This window comes from Chenopodium album, chromosome 12 (genome assembly GCF_948465745.1).
Source record: "Chenopodium album chromosome 12, dcCheAlbu1.1, whole genome shotgun sequence".
NCBI lineage: Eukaryota > Viridiplantae > Streptophyta > Magnoliopsida > Caryophyllales > Amaranthaceae > Chenopodium > Chenopodium album.
Window position 1 is genome coordinate 39,671,723 of NC_137845.1, and position 26,491 is coordinate 39,698,213.

Here is a 26,491-nt window from a genome sequence, read left to right on the forward strand (position 1 = left end):
TACTCAATATATACTTGTGATTGTGAATTTGCCTATCTTATAAAAAGCATGCGGCAGGCACATATCCGGCTGTCCTTGCCCCTGGACGGCTGTGTGGTTGGTTTAATCCAAACAAAGAGAGGATTGATTGCCTTGGAAACTTCTCACACTTAAAAGAGTATGGGATGTTTGTAAGGCAATCAATCACAATGGTGATTGCCCCAAACCAAGTACACAGCCGGCCAAATAACGGGCACGCAACCTCTGCCCCAGTCGGTATCAAACCGTCTGAGTTTGCTTTATAGCCATTACGCAAAAAAGGGGTTTGTCCCAAAAGTACGTAACTTGAGGAAAATTTCTCTAAGTAAAAGACTTTCGATGTTATTCCGGCTGATACTTGTAGACAACCGGAAAATTCTTAACCAGAAATTACTTAAGAGAAGCAATATGAACAGATGGCTATGAGTTGACTGTTTTAGCCACTCAATTATTGCCACCCGCATGGGCTTATAGAACAAGCATGGTGGCTGTTCTCTGCGACGATTGCACCCGGTGGGGTGTCGCCGGACGCCTATAGCCATGTTGGAATAGACGAATTTTGAGAAAATGGACAACCATCTGGCCCTTGGCCTCAGGTCTAGCTGTTAGACCGGCTGATAGCTACTAAACGGTTTTGTGCTTAGTTTTAGGATCCGGCTGTTAGCCTCTTGTCACTATGGACTTTTGATTTCATATACTAAGTATCAAACTTAGTTTTTATCTGGCCATTGGCCTCAAGTTATTCACACGTTAAATTTACTACTGTACTTTTTCAACATTAGTATGGGTAAACCCAGACGGAAATAAAAAGACAATACATGAAACAAGAGCATTTCTCATTAATACTTCTTGTTACAAAAAACTTACAATACTCAGAAGTAGTACTTTTTTAAGTTGTCTACATTCCAAGTTCTAGGCAGGCGTCTACCGTCTGGGTTTTCCAGGCGGTATGTGCCATCCCTAACTTCTTCATAGATCCGGTAGGGGCCTTCCCAATTAGGAGTTAGCTTTCCAAGCTCATTGGCCCTACCGGTTGCCTCCATTTTCCGTAACACAAAATCGTCCACTTTCAAAGGGCGTTTGTGCACTCTTTTGTTGTAGGCTCGCGTCATTCTCAGACGGTATATCTCATGTCGCAGGGCAGCATTGCCCCTGCGTTCCGAGAGGGAGTCCAATGCCAGCCGCATGGCTTCCCAATTTGCCTCTTCATCATAGAGCATCACTCTGAGCGTAGGCTCATAGTGTTCAATGGGTAAAACGGCTTCAGCCCCGTATACCATGAGAAACGGGGTTTCTCCGGTTGACCCCTTAGCAGTTGTCCGGATGGCCCATAACACATGAATTAACTCTTCAGCCCATAGGCCACCGGCTCTTTCAATTTTCTTTTTGATAACGTCTGAGATGAGTTTGTTGAATGCCTCAACCTGACCATTTTCTTGAGGACGGCCGACTGAGGCAAAATAACTTGAGATGCCCTGATCTCCTAACCAAGTCTTGAGCTGAGGCGTTTCAAACTGAGGACCATTATCAAACACCATAGACATAGGTACCCCAAACCGGGTGATAATATTCTTCCATATGAAAGAGATGACATCCTTTGTCTTGATATTCTTAACTGCCTCCGCCTCCACCCATTTGGTGAAATAATCCACAGCCACCAAAATATAGCGCTTTCCGCCTGGAGCAGGCGTATATGGACCCAATATGTCCATGCCCCATTTAGCAAACGGGACTGGGCTGTGGATTGCCGTCAGATCAGTAGCCGGGCGATGTATTAGCTTGCCAAACCTCTGGCATTTATCACATTTCTTCACAAATTCCTTGGCATCTGCCTCGAGGGTAGGCCAAAAATAATGCCGCCTGGCTCTGACGGCTAGGGACCTGCCGCCTATATGGGAGGCGCAAAATCCCGCATGCAGCTCTTCGAGTACCTCCTTCCCCTTTTCTAGGGTAACACATTTCAACAAGGGCTTGAGAAAACCAGCCTTGAAGAGTTCTCCGTTTCTCAACTCGAAGTTTGCTGCTCTCTTTTTCATGACGGCTGCTTCCTGAGGTGAATCAGGGAGCGTGCCGTCTGCAAGATACGCCCGGATGCCATCCATCCAAGTAGAACTTCGATCCAGAATTCCAATGGGCTCTTCATAAATACTTCGTTTTTCAAGAACTTCCCAAAAGACTGACCGGGGCGTATCTAGGCAGGCGGATGATGCCAATTTTGATAGTGCATCCGCCGGGTGGTTATCTGACCGGGGCACTTGATTTAATCTGAACTCCTCAAGTGTCCCAGCCTCATCTTTGACAGCCTGAAGATATTTGATCATTGCCGGATGGGTCGCTTCATAAGTGCCCTCATACTGGCTAACAACCAACTGAGAATCAGAGTGGGCGTCAATCTTTGTTGCCCCTGCTGCCTTACACATGCGGATTCCGGCTAGCAAGGCTTCATACTCCGCCTCATTATTCGAGGCCTGAAACTTGAACCGTAGTGCATACTCATATCTATCTCCTTCTGGAGATTCACAAACTATGCCTGCACCACAGCCGTTCTTTGTAGAGCTCCCGTCTACATACACCTTCCAAACCTGATCAACATTATCCGGGAGAACCGGACGAGTCATTTCAACAATGAAGTCGGCAAACGCCTGACCTTTCACTGCTTTCCTGGGTTCGTAGGAGATTTCAAGGCTTTGCATTTCAATAGCCCATTTCAGCATTCTGCCGGATGACTCCAGAGCGGACATTGGCCGCTTGAGGGGCTGGTCGGTGTAGATTACCACCGGATGTGCCAGGAAGTATGGTTTCAACTTTTTGAAGGCCATATATAGAGCAAGACCAAATTTTTCCACCATGGGGTACCTGAGTTCAGCATTTTTTAACACATGGCTAATGAAATATACCGGGAGCTGTGTACCGTCTCGTTCAGCAAGGAGAACGGCACTGAGAGCATGGTCTGAGACGGCTAGGTACATGTATAACTTTTCTCTTGGCAAAGGACTAACAAGCCTTGGCAAAGAGTGCAAGTGTTCTTTCAACTTCTGGAATGCCGCCTCAGCATCATCCCCCCATTCAAATCTAGTCTTCTTCCTGATTGCTTGGAAGAAGTAAAGGCATTTGTCACCTGATCGGCTGAGGAACCTCCCCAAGGCGGCCAGGCAACCGGTGAGTCTCTGAACTTCCTTGACAGTGCGGGGTGACTTCATGTCAATTACCGCCTGTATCTTCTCAGGGTTAGCCTCTATCCCCCTTTGATCAATCAGGAATCCGAGAAACTTCCCAGACTCAACACCAAAGACGCATTTCTTAGGATTTAACATAACCTTATGCCGCCTGAGTGTGGTGAAGGTTTCTCGGAGATCAGCAAGGTGATCCGCCTGCTGCTTGGATTTGACTATCATGTCATCAATATACGCCTCTACATTCCTCCCAATTTGATTAATGAAGACTGTATTAATCATCCGTTGGAACGTAGCCGGCGCATTCTTCAAGCCAAACGGCATCACATTATAGCAGAATAGCCCCTGATCAGTGACGAAGGCCGTCTTTTCTTGATCTTTTTTCCACAGAGGTATCTGATGGAAGCCGGAGTAGGCATCCATAAAACTCATCAAGGCATGACCGGCTGTTGAATCGACCAAACTGTCAATTTTTGGAAGCGGATAACTATCCTTTGGGCATGCCTTGTTGAGATCTGTGTAATCTACACACATCCGCCAGGTACCATTCGGCTTCTTTACAAGCACAACGTTTGCCACCCAGTCGGGGAAATTACAAGGCCGAATGAACCTGGCATCCAACAGCTTTTTTACTTCGGCAGCTGTCGCCTGACTTCTTTCCTCACCGTGGTTTCTCTTCTTTTGCCGGATGGGCTTCATTTTTGGATCCACGGCGAGTTTGTGGACAGCAAGATCCGGGCTGATGCCTGGCATCTCTTCCACTTCAAAGGCAAACACATCTTTGAACTCTTTCAGCAGGAGGTGCAAGTCTGCACCCAGAACAGCATTAGCAACCGTCCCAACCTTAACAGTTCGCTCTGGACGGCTGTCGTCCAGAACAAGATCAATACTTTCACCAGCCGGTTGGGGACGGAGTTCCTCTGACCGTTCACCGGTCAGTGACTGCTATTTCTTTTCTTTCTTCACCACCACCAGCTCTGCAGCTTTTCTCCTTTTTCCGGCTGCTGGTGGAGGTGAGGGAGCATCCTTGACATTGTCAAGGTCTATTGGTTCCTTCCCTTGGCCGTCTGCGGCCACAGTATCCTTGACGGCTGAGAGGTAACACTCCCTGGCCGTCTTCTGATCCCCGTTCAGGGAACCAACAGAACCATCATCCCTCTCATACTTGATGAGCATGAGAGAAGGGATGATTACAGCCTTGGCTTCGTTGAGGGTTGGCCTGCCAAGAATGATGTTGTAGGCGGTCAACTCCTCAACGACCAAGAATCTGACGACTAAATGTCGTCCTTGGCCCTTCTCACCCAGCCGGATGGGTAGGTCAATTCTTCCGGCTGGATAGACCATCCCACCCCCAAAACCAACTAACGGGTGGTAACCGGATGCATGCTGCTGGAGTTGTATTTCAGCTTCTGCAAGCACCGGAGACTGATGATGTCTGACGAGCTGCCGGTGTCAATAAGGATGCGCCCAACTAACTGGTTGGCGATCTTGCATTCAATGACAACCGGATCGTCATGCGGGCGGCGGACACTGCCCCTGTCCTTCTCAGTAATGAGGACATCCGGAAAAGTGGAGCTGGCAGACGGCTGCTCCTCATCATCCTTATCCATCTTTCGAAGATGGCTTTTGGTGCCCCGGATGGTAGGGCCACCACAGGAAAATCCGCCTGCTATGGTGTAGACCGGATCCCTGTCGGTTTCCGAACTACTTGCAGGCTGGGAGGCAGCCTTAGAGGACTGGCTCTTGTTCTTCTTTTTAGCCCCGGCTGGGGACTTAGAAATATAGGACTTCAAATGTCCTTTGTCAGCCAGACGGTCCAACGTCCGCTGTAAACTGAAGCAGTCATTGGTGTCATGGCCAACCTCCTCATGGAATTGACAATATTTGTTCTTGTTCCGGGATTGAACGGAACTCTTCATTGGATTCGGCTTCTCAATGGACAATCGGTCCTTTACCTCCATGAGGATGGAGTTATAATCCTTGTTAAACTCGTACTAGGGAACGTACGGTTTAAACTCTTTTTTCTTTTTCTGGGACGGCTGCTCAGAATCACTGACCGCCCAGACTTCTTTTCTTTTCTTGCTCTCTTCTTTTTTCTTCGCCGGCTGAGCAGACCGGCTCTCTTTTTGTTTGTCAGACTTCTTGGAGTCTGACTGGTTACCAGGCGTACAGAGGTCGGTTGCTTGTATATAGCTTTCCGCCTCCCTCAGGGCCGCCTGTAACGTGAAAGCCCCTTTTCTGACGAGGTCAAACTTAAAAGTCGACCCGTCTCTCAGACCCTTGAAGAAGTCTGTAAATGCTACCTCGTCAGACAGCCCCTGGATCTGAATTCTGACCAGGTTGAACCGCCTGACATATGAGCGTAGCCCTTCTCTCTCTCCCTGCTTAATGGTGCTCAAGTCTAAACTTGTCTTCTTAGCAGGGATGTTCATTGAGAAGTTGGTGGCAAACAAGAAGGCTAGCTTCTTGAAGCAATCAATAGATCCGGCTGGCAAGTTGCCAAACCATTGTTGGGCAATGCCCTTCAATGTAGCCGGAAAGCAGCGGCACCAGGTGGCGTCATCCCAACCTTGTAAACACATTAGGTTGGTGTATGCCATCAGGTGATCTTCAGGGTTGGTGGTGCCATCATAAGCACCAACCAAAATGTTTTTAACCTTGGCTGGCTGAGCCGCCTTGGTTATATTGGCTGCAAAGGCAGACGGCTGTTCGCCTAGCCTCATCAGCCGGAGCTGCCAGTCCAGTGGCTGGGCATTAGTATATGCCGCCTGACCTCCGAATGGGGGTGGCTGCATGAACTGGAGGCCATATTGCCCATACTGCGCCTGGGGTGCGTATGGCATAGACCCTATCATCAGCTGAGGTTCGGTGTTGACGGATTTACCGCCTGTCCGACTCTCATGCAAGGATATAGAGTTCCTTGCGGAAGCTTGCTTGAAGCTGTCTGGAAAGCTTGAGGTAGAAGCTGACTCAGACTGCTGCTGCCTCCTCCGATTGATGACTTCTCTAGCATCAAAGGTGGACGTTTTTCTAGCCTCCGGCTGGGGTCGCCGGGGCATCAGAATCTTAGACCAATCAAGTGTTGCGGCTGCCTTCTCCTTTGGATGGGGAGTTGGCTGCCTGTCCTTGACCGGCTTCTTCTTCTTCCCATCATTGGGAGTCTTTTTAGCTGGCTGACTCTTGGAAGATCCTGCCTTGTTGTTGATCATCTTCTTGATTTCACCCTTGAAGGAGTTCATGAATTTCATGAGCTCGTTCCGGGTGACTGGAGCTTCTCCTCTGGTCTTCCGGGTTTCCCCATCTGACCTCCCAGTGGGCCGGCTGCTAGGGCCTGCCTGATCCTGGTTTCGTTCCAGCTGATCTTTGGAACGGATGGATTTAGAGATGAGAGAGCCATCCCTAGAGATGTAAGTCTCAACATCATTGTCTTCTTCTTCACCCTCCTCCTCAGTGAATACCTCTGGCTGAGGCTGAGGTGGAGGCTGGGGGATTTCAAATCCTACCGGTTGAATAACCGGTTGCAAGTCTTCCGGATTACCCGACTGAGTACCCGGACGCAGAGAAGTAGAATTGCGAATCGATACAGAATTTTGAACCATCTTGAGGTACTCTCCCCACAGACGGCGCCAAATGTTTTGGGTGTTTTTGTCCCTTGGGAGAGTTGCAACTCGAAGACTGGTCCGGAGGGCTTCTGTACCTGCAAAATCAACGAAGACACCGTTTGGGTGGTGCTCCGCCTCCAACGCTCAAGTTAGTAACTTGAAGGAGAGTAAAAAATGCGGAATTTAAGGGGGGGATCTGCTTGGATTCCAAGCTCAGGAGCTCTCTGATGAGAGAAAATAGGATGTAATAAATTCTTGGTGAATTTCTGAAAATTGTTCCCCATTTTGGGGGAATATCTCCCTATTTATAGGGTCCTTGGGAAAGGTGCCCTCCCCTAGGTCATCTGACCTAGGACAGATGGGCTGCGCCACAATCAATGCGTTTGGGAAATTGGGCCTCTGAAAGCCGCCATTCTGAGAATGTATCTGGGAAGGCCACGTGTCAACTGGGGATTGGTCAGAGGTGACCTGCCAGCCCTTGACACGTGGCAGCCCCTCATTGGTCCACGCAGCTAGGGTAAAAAATCCCCTAATCAGGGAGGAATTCCCTTACCGTTCTCACTCCAAACTTTCAAAGTATTTCACCTATAACTATGAGGACGCCTAGGTTTCTATCAGAGAGAAACAAGGACATTGCTCTCAGTGGGAATGTTGTAAATATTTATTGAATATGCTTTTTGTAGACACCTGATTGTGTCTCTCCAAAAAACCAAACCCAATGATGAATATCTTTCACGTCATTGATTATCGAATGAGGTGAAATGTGAAAGAGTCTTGTGAATTCCTCTGTTTTAATAAAAATATTTCTTTCTGTTTTTGAAAAATCTGTCTTTTTGCACTTTATTTATGGAAAATGTCCGAGCCAATTTAGTTTGGTCCATGATATGGGTCCAATAATTGTATAGTTGGATAGGGCTTGAAAAGAGCTTTCCAACGATATATTATAAGCCCAATCGTGATGAATAATGAGGTAATTATGGCCAAAATATAAAATTGGGCTGAAAATGACTCTTAATGGCCCAATGATCAAGTGGAGGGCCCATTATTATTTCTAAATTTATTAGGATTTGCTTTAATTTTCTAGAATGATCTAGGAGGCTATTTTAAATTCTAATGGAATTACGATTAATAATTATATTCTTATATTATTTAGAAATAAAGAATTCAATTTGAAAAAATAAGTGTTTTGAAAAGATAAAGCTTATTTTAATTAAGATAATTACGGAGTCTAATTACCTAATTATATTAGGGAAAGGACTCCGAAAAGGATTTTTATCCTGATCGCGCCATCGCGCTGCGAGGAGCCTATCGCGCGCATCGCGATGGGTTCTGTCGTGTCGCGATAGCTCTGTCGCATCGCGATAGGGGCTGTTTTACTTCGAGTCAAATTCTGACTCTTTTCTAATCGTTTCCGGATGTTTTTCTCTATAAATAGGGTTGTATTTCCCCGTTTTAATCACCAACAGTCATCAACAATCATCTAATTCTTTCTCTCTTAAAGCTAAAGCTTATTCTTTCCTTCTCTCTCTTGATTTCTAAGCCTAGCCTTTTCAAAATATAATACAGCATTCACGAGACTTAGAAACACATAGCCAAGCTCAAAGTTGCCTTCGCCCTAGACGTGAAAGGTTGATAATTTCTGAGGGTTTGGTCCCAAGTCTTTATTTCAATTATTTAAATTAATTGTTTGATTTAATATTTTCCTTGAAGTTATTAACGTGTGTATTGTTTTGATAGAAAGAGATACGAGGCAACAAAGTAAGTAATTTTATTGTTTTATTTTGTAGAAAGCATGTTTAGATTATTTTTAATTCCCAGTGTCATGTTAGGACGTTATTTATTGCTTTCTAGTATCATATGCTTAGGTTGCTTTCTATTTCTTCTATCATGTTAGTATCATGTTTGGGTTAAAGTTTTGATCTTTATTGTTTAGTGACATGCTAGGGTTGTTATATTAATCTTGTTGATATCATGCCTAGGATCTTGCTAATAATATTATTATGCTTTGATGAGATTGAGATTATTTTGATGATGATGTGTGGTATCATAATTATTATGTTGCTTGATATTATTGTTATTGCTTGTTCATGCCCTCTCTTGCAGGATTAAAGGGAATTTGTACTTGAAATCACGCTTAATAAGATAATTAATAATTTTATTTAGGCTAATGTGATTTTAATTCAAGTGATCGCCAATAATAGTTTTATTTATGCATTAATATTCAACCAACATAGATTAAACATGCTTAGGCTTAATATATTGATTGTATGTTAGTCATAAAGCGCACATGAATATGAGAAGAATAAAGTACGGGCCTATTTAGGGCAGGTTCAATCTCTTTTAGGTTGGATTTGTACCTTTATCCCTGAATATCCAGTCATGGTTCAGGACCACTATGGAGTTAGCGATCTTATGGATCGTGAAGGGGTGTAACCTTCACCCTGTGAACGGTTTACAAGTTCCTAAAACTTGTTGGCGACTCTTTTGCTCTAGCTTCCTTCCCTTTGGACGCCACCATGCTTAAGTCTATGATCACAGTGGGGCTTAAGTGTGGGATGCTTGAAATATTCCCTACACTTTGCCTTGTCAATATTTAAGAATTAAAAATAGGAAGATAAAGGAAAACTAGTTTTTTCTATTGTTATAACTTTAGAGTTCTTTATTTCCTCTATCTTTAAAGATCCATGTACTCCATTTCCTCTATCTTCAAAGATCTCTGAGTTTGACTCCACGGAAATGATGATTTTTACAATGCTTACATCTCTGAATTTTTTACACCAAGAAAATATAAAATTGTAAATTTCAGAAGCCCTTCTCCTTTTCAGGTTGTAGATATGTGGTTGTAGCAACTATCTTAATAGATCGTGTAGTACCTTCTTCCTCCTTTGTCTCCTTCTCATTCTTCAAGTCGTTTCAATGGAAATTTCACCACCGTCATCACTATTACCGACAGCTTTTCCACCGAATTAAACGAAAACCCTAAGAATATATGGAGTAATAAAGGGTATGGTTAACCTTAAAGGGTAAGTGAGATTTCTTCCCTCCATTGATTTCTCTATTAAAGCTTAAAAGAACTTGTTGATTCTCTATTTTACAATAATGTTTTGATGATTCTTCTAGCGATTGAGAGAGGCTGGGGTGTTGTTGTTGAGGAGGTCAATAATTGAGTTGCTGTTGTTGTAGATGGGTCAATAATTAGGTTCATGTTTTTAAGGTTTGTGAAGAAGATGAAGATGACTAACTGCCGTTTTCTCCATGTCCAACTTCTCTATTTACAATTTTAACAGAGTACATTATAAAGTTACTAAAACACCCATGATTTATGAGCCGAAATGACGTTAATGACTTGTGATAAATTAAGTACGTTTCTCACAGAGAGAAACTTGGAATTTCTCTATAAAAACAAGAACAAAACAAAATCAATAAGGTTTTTTCTTTTTTTTTGAGGGGAAAATCAATAAGGGTTAAGGTCAGTCAATAGTCCACTAATAGTTACTATCAAATTCTAGTTTGTTACTTTCCCGTTCCTATTTTTTTTTGCTCGATTGTCAAAATGTTGATCAAATTTTGAAACTTTGACCATAATAAATTTCCATTGTTGTACAGAACAATATATAGTCACGTGGATATATAAACGTTTAAACACGAGTCTTGAAGACCGTGTAAAATTAAATGAGATAAAAATAAAGAAACAAAAGTAGTAAATGTGAGAGTGTGTGGGACTAGGTTTAGTTGAATACACCCGTTACATATAATACCGATCCTATGAAAACATAAAGACAAAAAAAGAGGTAGTGAATCCGGGGGCAGTTTTTCCCTCCCTCCTTGCAATATCTCCTTTCTCTCCAGTGTCCACTTTCTCACTCCTCCGTGTCACTTTTCGGCGGTCTGAAGCGTTTTTCAGTTTCGAACATTCGCTCACCATTTATCCGTCATTTCCTAAGACAATCCTTCTCTCTCCTCTTTCTCTCTCTACCAGATTCTCCATTTTTTCTCTCTGCCGACCATGAATGAGGTCAGCTTTCTGCTACTTTTGCTCTATTTTACTTTTGTTTTTGCTGTTTTAATTAATTTTATTTAATTATTTTTTTCAAGTTCTGCTAATTTTTGTTGTTGTTCTTCAGCATTTTGATTTTGTTTAAGGTGAAGTAACTTATCGATTGTTTTGCTTTTGTGTGTTTAATTTTTTCATTTTTGTTGTTGTTTACGGAGTATTCATTGTATTTTTTAATTGATTTCGTTGTTATTAGTTCAAATTTTGTTGTTAGTGTGTTGCGAATTTGCGATTAAATGCTTGAGACTGTAGTTTATCTACTGTTTGGACTGAATTATTCAATTTTGAGCGCTTGATTCATCATGCATGAGATTTTTGTTCACAATTGTGTAGTTTAAATTGTCTTTTTTAAGTCAATTTTAATTGAGAGGTATGATAAACTTGTGATTAAATTGCTTAACTTTCCAGTCTTATCGAAGTAAATGCTGTCGGATTTAAGATGAATATTTTCATATACTTGTATAGTTCAACGTAGTCCAAAGAGTCGCTATATTAGGGAAATTTAGTTGAGTGCTTGAGTCACTATAATAGGGAAATTTGGTTGAGTGACTATTTGACTTTTAAACATAACTTTTGTTACATGGATTTGATTACAGTTGCTCATTTTGCATGCTTGTCCAAGTGCTCAACTCGATTCATTTTGTAAAAAGTTTTGTGTGTTTTTCACCTTTTTGCTAAAATCGAAGTGTTTAAGTGTCTTATTAGACTGTCAAGCATCTAACTCAAGTGCTTAGGGTGAAATAGGAGTGTTTGTAGCTATTGACATTTTTTTTTGTTGTGAACTAGTGTGTTTAGTATCTATATGTTGCCTTTTAGTTAGACCACCTATGCCTTTATAACAAATGTTTTTGATAATAATGATGTCTCAGCAGTTGTATTTTAGACTCATGTTGAGAGGCACTTTATCAAAGGGATGATATTGTGCAAGGTTGTGTTGGAAAACATATAAATGGTAATTATCAATTCTAGAAATTGAAACTTCTTAAATTACTAATCTAATATTTGTGAAATACCGGATTACATAGTATTCAAGTAATTTGTTCAGGAAATAGAGTTTTGTGAGTTTAGGACTACTACCTACGGCCTACTTAAACAAGATCTACCACAAAAAAATAAAAATTACATAAAATTATCTACAAGGTTGACAATTAAACACCAATTATTCTTCTCTCTCTTTCCTGTCCTCCCATTGATTTACTTATTTACTTGACACATTAGTGATTAACTCTAGCTGTATTCAATTATCTACTACTCAGATCAAACTTCAAAATCTTTATCAAGAATAAGAATGCCACCAAAGGCTTGGAGGTTCAAGGAGGACATTTTAACAGTGTAACTGAATTGTTTGAGAGAAGTTGTAGATAGAGAAATGTTGAAGAAAAAGAAAGTGTTAGGGAGACAGGGGTTTGAAAACAGATCTGAATTAGGATTTGAATTATTAGGTATGGATGGCAGTGTTATTTGGGATTATATAATTTGTCAGGCTTTTTTTAAATGATGTTGATTCAGTCTAAATTAATCTTTTCAATCTCTTATGTGCTAATAATTGTTAATATGTTTGGGTTTACTCAATAAGTCAATATCCTATGCTGGGAACCAAAACCAGGTTGTTAGACAAATTATACTCCTTAAAATGGTACTGCATGTTTCCCTATACACTGTGGGTTTCCTGCAGTTCTACTTTATCGACTTTATGAAATGCCATACTTTTTGCTTAGCAATATTTGAATTAATGTTCACTTTGAGGTCTCTTGTGCGGTGTGCCTGAAGGTAATGTGTAACTCATTGGTTAGAAAAAAGGTAATGGATTGTATCTGACTGTACAGGTATAACATTGCACCAGAATGCAATCAGTGTTAGGATATATGCATGTCTTTGGATTAAATTTTGTTGTTTAAATGTTGCATAGCAAACATTGAGTTGGTATGGTTAATCTATATTCTATATATTATATATGGATATGGTAACCCTTGATTATCTTGATATTTGCGGAGTGCTGATTTGAAAGCTAGTTTCCTCTTGATGTGAATTGCAGGAGCTCCCTTCATGCCATGGTGTCTTATAAGAAGTATATGAACTTTATAGTGTTCTGGTCAATTATGAAAAGTGATCTTTGATTAATTGATATCTTCGACTGTATTGGTTGGTGGTTTAACTATATAACAGGAATATAACCATAAGAGACCATGATTCAGAGTTGAGAATTCCACCTCCAATTATTTTGTTCTACTTCCCATGGATATGTTGATAATTTTTTTTTGGGAAAAGTTGAGTAGGTGTAATGAGTAAAAAGGTGGTTGGGTGTGAGATTGTGGGTTAAGAGGAGTAGTAAAGAGGATTTTCCAATAATGGAATAGAGAACAGACAATCTTTTGATTGTAAATTTGGCATTAATGTAGTATATTGACACCATTTCAATGAATATTTATGTCTATTTGTTATTTACTAGAGCACCAAGCTGTCAAAAGGGAGTCCCAATAATTGTGGAAATATCAGGCAACAACGCGTGAATGAGTGTATATTTATCTGGATTATTTGTCTTGAATGAGTGTATATTTATCTGGATTATTTGTCTTACTTGAGTGTTCAATTTGTCACCGCTTGCCACCAACTTTTTTTTAATCCAGGTTAAGAAAGATGAACATTATATTGCCGACTTAGCATATGGAAGCTCTGATGCTAGACATATGTGGGCTGAACCTAAAGAAGATCAAGCCTCTGCACTGTATTTTGATGCAAACTTTGAGGATGCATTCAAAATTGATGATATATCTTCAGTATTTCATTATGAGCTACTTGCCGAAAATGGTAAGGAGACTCAGCTTATTCTTAATTGTCTTATCATCTCCAATTTCTGAAATATTCAAGAGTTTGTTGCTTGTATTGTGTAACATATCTTATCATGTCTAATTTTTTAAGAGTTGTATGAATAAAAGCACCTGAGAGCTGTGCAAATCTAGGATCAGTCCATAATGGTTACCTCTGTTGTGTGTTCACAACTCTACTTTTAATAACCATGATAGTCATGATGTGGTTATATACTTGTATTACACCATTCTAAATTGTACAATTTCATGTTTTTCTGAAGGTGGGCTGAATTCCTATATGACTGAAGAAGGGAAAGGCGAAATATTATGCAGTGTATGTAGCTCTTTTTTTTTTCTTTTCTTTTTTTCTTTGTGCATGTGAAAAACAATTATCATCAACTTCCATGCTAGGGTTGCATGCTTGAATTTATCTTGAAATAATTCCTAGCAATAAATACGATTATATAACAACACTGCATTGTGATCTTTTGTTAACTCTGTGGTTCATTGTTCATGTTCTTGGCATTGCTTTTTGAGCTAGTTTGACTAGCATTTTCCTTCTTTTGATTTCTTCTTTTTTATTTGGTTTTTTTTTGGCTCTCTCTCTCTCTTCCATTCTTTTTTTTTAAAATGTGAATGTGATTTTTTTTTTTTTTTTTTTTTTTTTTTTTTTTTTGTGTTTATTTTTTGAATTTTGAATTTTTTATTTGTTTGTTTGCTTTCATTTTTTTTTTCTTTTCATATCATTGTACTCTTTTCTTTCTGTTATCCTTTTTGACCACGTGATTTGTCGTTTACATACTTTGCACGTTGCATATTTGTTTTGTGTGTTGTACAAGCTGCTTTCACACTGCAAGGTCAAAGTTTGTTCTTGTCTGTTGCTATTTGTTGCATAAAATTTCTTTTCTATAGAGCTAGAAACCACTTTTTTTAATTGTATTTCTCTTGATAAAGTGGCATTTCTGGCTTTGTTTTCGTTGTCAAACTATTATTTTCTTTCTATCTTGAATTGTTTGCTAATGGAAGTGCACTTGTAGGATTTTGATGGAATTCTGCATGAGGATAAATTAACCAACCTACCTCTTGCTGTTAGTATCTCACATGCATCTGAAGATCACTATTTGGGTATGTTTTTGACAGATTTCATAATTGGGTTGAAAAGATAGACTTAGATCACTAAAGATTTCCACTTTTGTGTTTATAGATGTTGATTTTGATAAAAAGGTCCCTGATCTGGACTGTAAATTCTATGATGAGTTAAGTGTCGGTAACTTGAGATCTGAGATCCACTCTCCAGAAACTAGCAATGAAGAAGTTGGGGTATCTGAATCATCCGTGCTAGTGCCTCGATGTTTCAATGATCAGTTTGGAAAAACTGCTAAAGAAATGCATGGTGACTTGGGGAGCAAATGTAGGTATCAGATACCAGTGGAGGATAATATGGGTTTAAAATGTTCTCTCGTTAGTGATGTTAAATATGTTCAGGACACTAATGATGATCGAAATACTTTGGAGATCGGAAGTTCCTTCAATGACGATAGAGATAACACACATGTTTCTTTCCCTTATGTTAAGCCACCATACATTTCCATATATACACGTGACGAAGTTGGCTCAGCAAGTCAATGCACAGATGTGGATGATTTTTGTGTGGAAGACCCATCAACTGACAGTTGTGCTGAAACTAAAATAACCCGAGCTAGACAAAGAAGATTGTGCAGACCCCCACAGAGGTATCTAGATGGAACTTCATCGTTGATGTTAAGGCTTCATAATGCTAAGAAACATCCTAGCAGTTTATTAGAGGATAAAGATCTTGGAGTTAGGTCTCTGAAGAAGCACAGCAGAAAAGCATTGGAAGTAAAAGCGTCAAAGACCTGGGCAAGTGATATGGTATAGACATATATTCTGTACATTTCTGTCTTTGTACGTGTACCCACTTTGCCTTCCATTACTTGAATTTACTCAACTTTTAAATTTAAGTTATCTTGAATGGAGCTCATTTGGTCCAATGTTTGCACCTGAAGTTGGTAAAATTGTTTTGGAAAATGTGTATTTTTAAATCATATCAGTATGTAACCGAGTGATCAAATCATCAATGACTTTTTTTATTGCTGAACAGTGGACTAATGGAGTCCTAAAGTATCAAAAATGGCTAGCCAAACTGGGGATTATTTTTGGTGGCTGTTATTGCTGTAAAATTTACTGTGATTTCTTTTACTCATTGGTAAGAATATACTTCGTATATGTGTATCACAGCAGTTCAATTGTAGCCTGTCCCTTAATTTGAATCTTGATTTCTATATATGGCAGTTGGAAGCTTATTGCAGTCACTTGTTTTTGTTTTTTGTTTTTTTTTTTTGGTGATCCATGTTGTTTGCAGGCTTATTGCTGTTAGCAATTAACATGACACGCTTTTTGCAGGAATTAGATTCAGATGAGGAATATGAGCCTGTTGAGTCTAGCTTCAACGGCAGAAAATTAAAAAGGAATGACAGAAGGAAGAGTTGCCAGCCCTGGACTTTGGATGAGGTAGTAGCATTGGTTGATGGAATGTCTAAGTTTGGTCCAGGACAATGGACTGCTGTAAAGAAAACCTTCTTCTTATCTTCTCGTCGTACAGCTACTGATATCAGGGTAATTTATAATGCTTGATCTTGCTGTTTCCATTCTGCATCTTTTTTATGACTGCTTTTTTCTGTGCAAACAACCAACCTTGGAAATTATCTGCCTGTGGTGGTCTTTGCAGGATAAGTGGCGGAACCTTGTAAAGACTAATTGTAGAAGTTCAAAGGGGAAAAAGGTTTGGTTTTACATGCTTCTTGCTTTCATATTCATTTTGACCTGCACCTCAAATGACTTATTTGGACTGATGTAAATCACATTTCATGAGTTATCTTTATCCGATTCTGATCTTTAATAACTAATACTGTTGAAATCCTTTCCTTTCATCATCTTTTGATCTATGGCTTGCATTCAATAATCTTGATGAGTAAAACACTTTTACATAATGCTAACTATGTGGGTTGTTCATCATCCACCTTCTGACTAACATAAACCATCATCCACCTTATCATAGCATGCCTATTTGATTGCATACACTATCTTTGTTTGAAATTGGAAAATTAAATAATTGTTTATGAGCTTGTCAGAACAAGACCTACTATCCATATAGTTTATGTTGCTTAAAAAAGCTTATTGACTTTAATCTAGAGTGGGTTTAGATTAACTTAGTGCCCTTTGTTTTTCTGAGGAAGAGATCTTTGTATTTTTTGTGGTAAAGATAGGATACTAGGAGTATTTGTGAATGATTATTCTGAAGTGTATTTTGTGTGTATGTTTATGTGTATGTCTTCATTGTTGTCTGGATAGGATTTAATACAAGTAGTTTAGGACTCTAAAGCTTCCCAAAGAGTTTCATTTACTTCATAATAAACAGCCATAATGATATTAACCATAAGCATAATTACATATGTCAAGTAAGGGACCTGAACTTAAAGAGACCAGAACCGAATTAACGCAGCACCAAGTTATCTTTTATTTCTAGATTAATTGTCATATCTAACACATGTCTTTGACAGCTAAGTCTTAAATCCAAGATGCTTTATGAGCTCTTTAAACTCCTCAGTCCAGAACAATTTACAAAAACGGTCCCTCCATGGCTAGAGATTTTTTGTAAAAACACTAGCCCTGGTCTCCATTCCCAAATTGATTTCGAGAGAACACAATTAGTTAGTGCTCTGTGATGATGTCTGATTATTGTAATTCTGATATGTAGTACATTAGGTTAATACTCCCGTTTCTTTTCAAGTCTCATAAACTGAAACTTGATCTTGAAATGATGTTCTTGTGATATCAGCTTTTTGTAATACCTCTGACGTCCTGACTTTTACATAAGATCAACCAAGATGGTTTTCCCAAATTTTAAAGGAATAAATGACTATAATAATCCAACCTTTTTACCGGTTTGCTGATATAAAGCCAACCTTTTGATTATTTTTCAATAATCTAAGCATTTTACAGCTATTATCTTCTAATGATCCCAAGTGAACGGCCCCTGAAGAATAGGTAAATTTTTTTAGTTTACAGAGTTGAGATCAACGGTGATGAATTTCCACTCCACATCATCTTATTTTCTTTCTCTAAAATAATAATAATAAAATATATAACCCACCCACAATTCCATCAACAAAACCACAACCTTCAGCTAACCACCTTGCCGCCTCTCCCAACACCCAACACCACCAACGTTGCCGCTCTTCCCATCACCAAAACCAACGTTGCCGCTTTTCCCATCACCAAAACCAAAGCCCTAACCCTCGCTGCCTATCCGATCACTAAAAACACCACCCTAGCTTCCCTTGTCGCCCTTCCAACAGCAAAACCAACCTTGCTGTCTCTCCCAACACCAAAACCACTACCCTCAACGCTGCTTCCATCATCAAAACGAAAGCTTCCGCCCCTTCACAGTGTGCCACACCAACAATATCACCGCACACTCGTCTTATGATGGTTGATGTTGTCGGTCACAAGAAGAGGAAGGCGGTAGTGATTAGGTAGGATGCGATGGAGGAGAGGAGAGAGGTTGCCCTAGGGGAGTGAAAGAAGCAGAAGAGAGTTTTGCATGCTTTGTTGCAGTCTTGTTCCCGGCAATTCATAGGACCTAGACGAAATAAGTATATATATATTTTTAAGTTCCTATAATTTAAGGGGGGGGGGGGAAACTATACAATAACCAATAACATATATGTATAGTTTTGACACATATTAAAAAGTATGCATCTAAATTTCATTCTCTTTTTAATATCTTCAATTTCATATTCTCACTACAGAAAATTAGTACTCCAAGTTACATTATTTAAAGGTTGGATTTATTACTGCAAAATGATCAAATTACATTATTTAAAGGTTGGATTTATTATTGCAAAATGATCAGAAGTTATCCCAACATAAAAATAATTCCCTTAAAATCACCTCTATTTCAAAGATTGCAATATTACCCTTTAAAAATCTTACAATTTAAAAATCACTTAGCTCCCTATTGTACAAATAAAACTAAATACTTGTAGTTTCTAAGTCATCTAAGCTTGGTCCGAAGTTACCCTTATAGGAAGTATACAATTTACGTGTTGGTTAAAAGTTATTCTGACATAAAATGTTTCACAATAATCATTTCTTCATTAGAATCATCATGAACATGAGACTTAATGACTTATAGTTAGACTAAAATTGAGCATTGAAGGTATTGATGGGTATAATTGCGGAAGTTGGTCGACATTAAAAGATATAAAAGGGAAGAGTGAAGGGGTGGGGGTTGGTGGTACCGGGCAAAGTGGTTGTTGGTGGTCGTGCTTGTGCAAGTTGGTGAAGGAGGTCGTGGTCAGGTGGTGGCGAGGGGGAAGAGAGAGGATGAGCTGGTGGCGAAAGTGGTTTTTCTTATTAACTTTAAATATCAAAGCTAAAATATAAAATTTCTAATGTCAAAAGTTAAAACAATTAGAAAGTGCTTTGCATAGGTGACCGACTATAAAGTTTTGTATACCGGATGGGAAAGTTAAAAGTGGATTGGTGTCAACGGTTGGATTACAAATTGCTTAATGGTTATATTATTAGAATCAACTTTTCCATTTCTTAAGGAATTTTCTAATTAGATTGCGAGATGAGTGCTGAGTAATGTATTTTGCTTGTGTAATGTATTTTGCTTGTGTTGATTGAACAATAATTTCTTAATTTTGTCAATAAATAAAAAGGAAAAAAAGAGAGACTTTTGAAAATAAGGAAATTTACAATAGTCCTTTTAAAAAAGTTTTTTTTTTCCTTTTTTGTGAAAACGTCAAATTGCGTTCTTTGACTCAACTTATATTTGATACTATTAGCATTTGTAGTGCACACTCCATTTTATTTACTCAATCACCCCATTCTCTTTCTCTCTTTTTTTTATCCTCATCTGAATAAAAAAACACTTTGGATTCTGTTATGATATATTTCTCCCTTTTTTAATCGCACCATTTGCACTTTTTCACTGTTCACGCGACTGTTTTACTACAAAGTCTGTATGAGGCGAGTTTACGTTTATTTTATTTTATTACTGTCAATTTGAGGGTAATTTTAACACTTTTACAGTAACTTTAATCCCTTAAGGATAACTTTTAGTTTGTAATGACTTAAGGATAACACTTAATTGTATTTTAGTATGTAATTTGCTATTTTTTAATGGATACATGCGAAGAAGGCTAATATGACTAATTTAATGCATTTTAAATATTTTTTAAAGAATAAAAATGTTAGGAAAATGGTAACTTTAAATACTTTTAGGGTAACTTTAACCGTCTTACAATAACGTAATGAAAGTCCGCCTGAATCAAGAATTTGTGCTGTGAGTCTGTAAAACTATATTTTGTGCTTTTTATGTTAGAAAAAAATAGTCATGTGAGATCTTATTAGGGTTTTTTTTTGTTTTTTTTTTTTTTTTTATGTATTTTTTTCTAATATATCGTATTTTTAATTGCATTAACTAGAAGTGAATTAAGGATATTATTGCCAAAGGTTTTTAAGTGTCAAGTATGAAACTCTAAGTGGTATAATTAAAATAACGGAGGAAGTATATTATATTAGTAGAATAGGCTGGGCATATGTGATTATGCTTGTGGTCTTAGGCTTTAATGTAATTCTGAATCAATACATGGCAAGCAAACTAATGCCCTGGTGCTCTCAAACGCTAATTTATTTTTGGAAAAATTGGTAAAAGTAGTCTCAACTATTCAAACTATGGATTATCTTTAAATGATCCGAACTTTAGGGTCATTCAAACCTCTTAAAGAGGTTTTTGTTTTTATTTTTGTTTTGTTTAAGTGACACATGTCACCACGTGATCAGTTGAAATAAATTAATTAAAAAGAAAAAGAAAACCTAAATATAAAGCCCCACCCAGCAGCCCCCTTCCCAAAAGGCCAGCCTGGTCCAGTCTCCAACCTCTTCGGCGACCAGAACCTCATCCCCGGCGCTGCATTTCCTTGAACCATCAAAACCCTTCCCCCACCATATGAACCCTCCAACCAACCCTCCCCACCCTTGGAACCTTGTCGACTAGGGGTTCCGAGGGTGGGGGAGGGCCGGTTGGGGGGTTCATCCAAGGGACTGGGAGGGGTTTCGGGTTTGGTATTAGGGTGGGGGTTTGGTTGCTCGGGGGTAGGGGAAAGGCGGTGCCAACATGGGTGGAGGGGGGCCCTGGCGTGGGCGGGGATGAGGGGATTTGGAAGGGGGCCGTGGCTGGTGGTGGGGAGGGTGCTCGTGGGTGGGCTAGTTTTTTTTTAACCTTTTTTTTTTTTTTTTTTTTTGGATACGTGTCCTCTTAACTTGTTATAATAGGTTGGGTGAATAGTTGTGAGCAAATGACTTTGAAGTTCGAATTGTTTTATAAATAATCCATAGTTGGGATAATTTTGAGCAAACGGGCAAAAGTTGGGATTAATTTTACCAAATTTTCCTTTAGTTTTTAACCATCATCAGCGTTCATGTTCTTTAGTAGCACCGTGATAGTGGGCGGTGAAGCCATGAAGGTAAGCTTGATCCTACTTCTCCCTTTTATGTTAATTCTAGAGACCAACCTGGATATTTGGTTTCTCATATCAATCTTAAGGGTGAAAAATTATGTAGTGTATATCCTCAAAACCTCACAAATTCTATGACTTCTTGATGGTACACTTGAGCAAGTTCACTTCAGTAATCAACACCTTCTCAAGCTATAAATTTGTCACCTCTTTTTGCCATTTTCATCCAATCACTCCCATAGTTTAAACCCTTCTGTGCAGGATCTTCAGGCTAATATAATTCGCATTTGATAAATTGCCATCTAGGATATATTTAAGTCCATAACCTCAACAATGTCATAGGTACACCGCACTTGGATTCCATAGGCTGCCTTGCCCCAGCAGTGGCCCTCAAACCCACCCGAAGCACTTGAATTTGACATTCTCATGCTATCACAAAGAAAATTAAAAAAAAAAAAAAAACAAAGAAAATAAAAAAAGCTTTCAAGTTCAGTTTGTCCAAAAGATTCTGTAAACACTTAACCAAATCTTAGGATTTGTGAATAACAAAAAAAAAAAAAAAAAAAAAGTTAAGTAGAACATAAAGACCTCAGGTCTTTTTGGACAAATAATTTCCAATATTTGTATTAATTTGTTTCTCTGCACGTGTGTCCAATTTCAGGACATAAAGCACGATGTCCTAGAATTTTGAGTTTTTGACATGTGGGATACTTGTTCCGAAAGGTTTCTTTTCTCTTTCTTGCTGTTTGTTAACACATATTAATCATTTCCTTTCTCTTCTTTATATCCCTAAAGTCGTCTACTCTCATTCCCCTCTTCCCCCCCCCCCCCCCCCCAAAAGTCCTCTACCCATTCCTGGAAACCCAACACTTCTACCTGAGTTCAGGTAACGTAGATTGTCGTCTTTAAAAACAGACAATTAGGATGTGTTTGGTGGATGGTATTCAGGAGACGTTAAGGGAATCAAAAGGGTCTTTTCCCTTTCTTGCTGTTTGTAAACACAGTTAAATCATCTCCTTTCTCTTCTTTATTCCCGCAAAGTCCTCTACTCTCAACCCCCCGCTGCCAAAAGATTCTCCATTCCCTTTCCTCTAGATTCCTACACTACCACCACCCATGACCCAACTACCACCACCACTCATGACCCAACTACCACCACCACCCATAACCTTTAACTCCATCCACCACCACAACCACCCATAACTTTTAACTCCATCCACTATCATCCTAACGCCGATCTGATCAGTCACCATGAAACCCACCCACCCACTTACCACCATGAAACCTACCCACCAACCCCAATATCCAATACCATGAAAATCAACCCAAACACTACAAAAACCACCTTGCCTAACACCAAGAAAAATCCAACCACCAAATATACCAAAAACAATGAACGGGAAAAAAAAAAAAAATCAGCACGAACTCGAATGAACACCCCAAATACCTTGATTGAATATTCCAAATATATCTTCATATCATAAACGATGGTTTTAGATGGTCCAAGTGGACCATAAAAAATCCATATCTGCAGTTGTAGGGTCGAATTTTACCACTAAAACCTAGGTGAATGGTTGAATGAAGTGGTGGTGGTGAGGTATGCTAATACATTAGCAAGGAAGAGATAAAGAAAAAGGTGAGAGGAGTCTAGGAGATACTCTATGTTTGACTTTTGTGTTTTGTTTAAACCATTTAACCCAAACAACCTACTATATATCAAAGGGGTTACATACATTTGTTTCCCTATCCTTTACCCTCTTAACCAAATGGCCCCTTATTGTTTACAGTACTTATCGTTTGGTTTTAAATAGACCATCTGCTTGTTGTCTTCATGATTTTCGTGTCACTACATCAACTTATGTTGTAAGCTCTTTCCTGTAATTGTGTGGTCTACAGTATCATCATAACTTTGTGAATGATGAAGTGTTCGGAGAATGTTCTACTTTGTTGTGTTAGAAGGTGCATAAACAATGTGTGATGGAACTGCTTCCAATTGCTCAGAAATTCTCAGTTATGTGTATTGATGCTTTTCATTTTAAACATGCCTTTTTAGGATATTTTATTAGGCCTGAGACGAGAGTCTTTTTCTTGTAGTGATCCCAAAGGAATATGTTACATGATCTATAATAATGTTATTGTTTTGATATGGAGGATTATCAGATGATTTGGATGGGTCTGAAACTTCATTTTAAGTTCATTGTAGTGGACAGCCACTTGAAGTTTCTTTTGTCCATGTTCGTAACATTTAACCTTCTGATTATGTTAAAAGTGTATGTATTACTCTTTAAATGCTGCTTCTGAATAATTCAGTAGAAAATGACAAGATGGTTTGCCAATGAATGAAACTTTGCCTAAAAAGAAACTCTTAGGCGTGCAAGGAGGATTTTGCTTTCTTTTCTTGCTGCGGTTCTTAATGGACAAGTGTTTTCCGGACATGGTTATGCATCAAGTGGAGAGACAAATGTTTTACTTTCTGATTTAGCCATTTTGTGAAAATTATTTATCATTTCATAGTTAACATTGTAGATTGTACACTTCAACTCTCATCAAGTATACTTGTGATAACCCTCACCACTCAGTAGAGAGTTGTTTAATTTGGGAGAATAATGTTGATAATGCTGGATAAAGTGTTTTCTCATACAATTTCATATCGTTTCTCATTCTTGATTTTTCAATAATGTTGATAATGTTTAATTTGGGAGAATAATGTCGAATTATTGTCTTAAGCACGCCAAGTGGTAGGCAAATGCAACAAACTAGGGTTTCACAGAAATAGGTTGTCTGTTTGTCACTTGTGAAATTACACTTGTGAAATTATACTCACTTCATCTGTAAATTATTTTTCAGGATGATCAGAGGAATAATTCGCATGTGTTGCCAAATCCTGTAATAGAACGAGTAAGAGAACTTGCTAGTGCTCCTCCTGTTCTGAGGGGTAGAGGTAGAGGTGGCCGAAAACTTTCAGCTTTAAAATGCCCTGATATTCCTCCTTATTTAGCTGAGTGAGGCAGTTCTGCTGATCATTACAGAAGCTGCATTTGATGAGTAGTTAGAGGCAAAGATTTGTAATTGTTGAGATGATAAAAATCTTTTTTACCTGATACAATTGAATTCAGTGGTCTAAATTTCGACCCTTACTAGGCTGATTTATCAAGAGTTCTCAATAGCTTTTTTGTATCAGAAAAAGGAACGGAAACCATACAGCACAGTTAATGCTTTTGTCATCTTCCATCTACAGAGTAAGGATAAAACCTTGATAGTGTGATAGCTGCATTACTTGAGTTGCCAATGTTGCCATCATCTGCCAATTGTATGTCTCTAAACATGTAAAGTCTTCTGTTAGAATGGAGATGTATGGGCGTTGTTATCTTTTCACTTAAATGTCCAATCTATGGTTAATTTCGGATGATGGTAACCAATTATGGTCACCTTATTGCACAAGTAAGCGTCTGTTTATTCTTTTTCTTCATTGGTATGCATAACTTGAGCATCAAAAGCACTTGTTTTACATGTCTGTTCTTTGTGCTCTTGAGGCAGTCCCAGACTCCAAGCCATTGCTGCACTTTTAGGCACTGATGACTTTGATGCACTATGCTATATGAATTGGAAAATTGGCACTAGTTTGATAATGTACTACTGTACTGTTATACATATCCATAAGTATTGTGTTCTTTTTTCTATGATTTTTTTTTTTTTTGAAACATTTTTTTTTATATGATTTTTGATTAATTAGTAAGGAGTATTATTTTTTCTTATTTTTTTAAGTATCGATCTTCATATGTTTACGCACACATGTGACACATCCAGTATAGTATATAGGGTGAGTAGATAGTTTAGGGAATGAGTAGTATAATCCCCAAATAAGGTGGAGACCTATATGATAAGTTAAAAACTAAATTTCTCGAGTTTCATCAGATTTGGAACTAGTAAAATCACATATTAGTTTCTAAAAAAAGATTATGACCACTTTTGAGGAGCTATTTGTAAGGATTAGTTGAAATATCCAATAATGAGCTAATACTAAGTCAAAAATGTCATTAGAAGCTTCAGACTACGTAAAACCACCTATAATAGTCTAGTCAAATGCCAAGAAATACGGCGTTTTGTTGTAATTTTTTTAAAATCTTTACCATTTTTAAACGCAACACATATTTCTTCTGACCTTTTCTAAATAATATAAAATTAAAATAAAAAAATTAACAAACAAAATTAAATGTACATGTTCAAAGGTCAAAAGGGAATGCACCTATATATTGATAAGTTCGATTACATACAACCTCAACAATCTATAACCCAAATTTCTCAATATTTCATTACATTACTCAACTATGTCTTACATTCATATTATTTCCTTCCTCTTTTTATTACCATTTACTTTCCTAATCTATAATACTAATACAGTTGTAGCGGTTGATCCACTCTACCATATATGTTCATCTACCGCCGGAAACTTCACTCCTAATTCCGTTGAAGAGAAAAACGTTAATACATTAATGGGGCTTCTACCGAGAAATCTTTCTCCTTGGGGCTTTTCGCGTGCCCTGACTCGTACATACCCGTCTATGTTCTTTGGAATCGCTCAGTGCAGGGGGGACGTAAACTCCCTAGAGTGTAACAAATGTGTTGTTAATGCTAGTATTGAAATTCGTAAGAGTTGCCCTTATAACAAAGGTGCGGTTATATGGTATGACAATTGTATGTTGAAGTATTTGGACCGAAGTTTCTTTGGCCAAATCGATAACAAAAATAAATTTTATTTGTTGAATGTTGCTAATGTAAGTAATGATCCTATTTTGTTTAACAAAAAAGTTAAGGGATTATTGAGTAAGCTAGCGATCCAGGGTGCTAGCACTAGGAAACTTTACGCGATTGGTGAAACAAAGCTTGATACGTTTACAAATTTGTATGGGTTAGCTCAGTGCAACCAGGATCTGTCGAACAAAGTTTGCAAGATGTGCTTGGATCAAGCCATAAGTGAGCTACCAAATTGTTGCGATGGAAAACGCGGTGGGAGGGTCGTTAGTGGGAGTTGTAACGTGAGATATGAGATATACCCCTTTATTAATTCTTAGGATGATTGTATGAGAAACTCTATTATGCACCTGTGTATACTTAAGAGTTGAGATTGGTCGCGCCAAAACGTTTATTTGTACTCATTTGTTCATTTTTGCTCATTGGTAGAGTTTTAAATGACCAAATAAGGATTGGGTTATTCTTGGGGAATATAGATGTGAATGTGAAGAGGATCAAAATAATTAATCGGGTTAATCTTTTGAATTGTTTGGCT

The 26,491-nt window shown here is 38.6% G+C and overlaps 2 protein-coding genes across 2 annotated transcripts; both read left to right on the forward strand.

Moving 5' to 3' along the window:
* The first annotated feature begins 10,599 nt into the window (after positions 1-10,599).
* Positions 10,600-24,987, forward strand: LOC145572383 (uncharacterized). Its single transcript, XM_081631360.1, has 8 exons — positions 10,600-10,808; positions 13,475-13,655; positions 13,936-13,988; positions 14,692-14,779; positions 14,859-15,547; positions 16,079-16,291; positions 16,404-16,457; positions 24,052-24,987. Exons 1-8 carry the CDS (start codon positions 10,800-10,802, stop codon positions 24,208-24,210), a joined length of 1,446 nt encoding a protein of 481 aa, XP_081487486.1. The 5' UTR covers positions 10,600-10,799; the 3' UTR covers positions 24,211-24,987.
* A 532-nt stretch (positions 24,988-25,519) lies between these two features.
* Positions 25,520-26,276, forward strand: LOC145572384 (antimicrobial ginkbilobin-2-like protein). Its single transcript, XM_081631361.1, has one exon. The coding sequence runs from the start codon at positions 25,533-25,535 to the stop codon at positions 26,274-26,276; it is 744 nt and encodes a 247-aa protein (XP_081487487.1). The 5' UTR covers positions 25,520-25,532.
* The last annotated feature ends 215 nt before the right edge of the window (positions 26,277-26,491 follow it).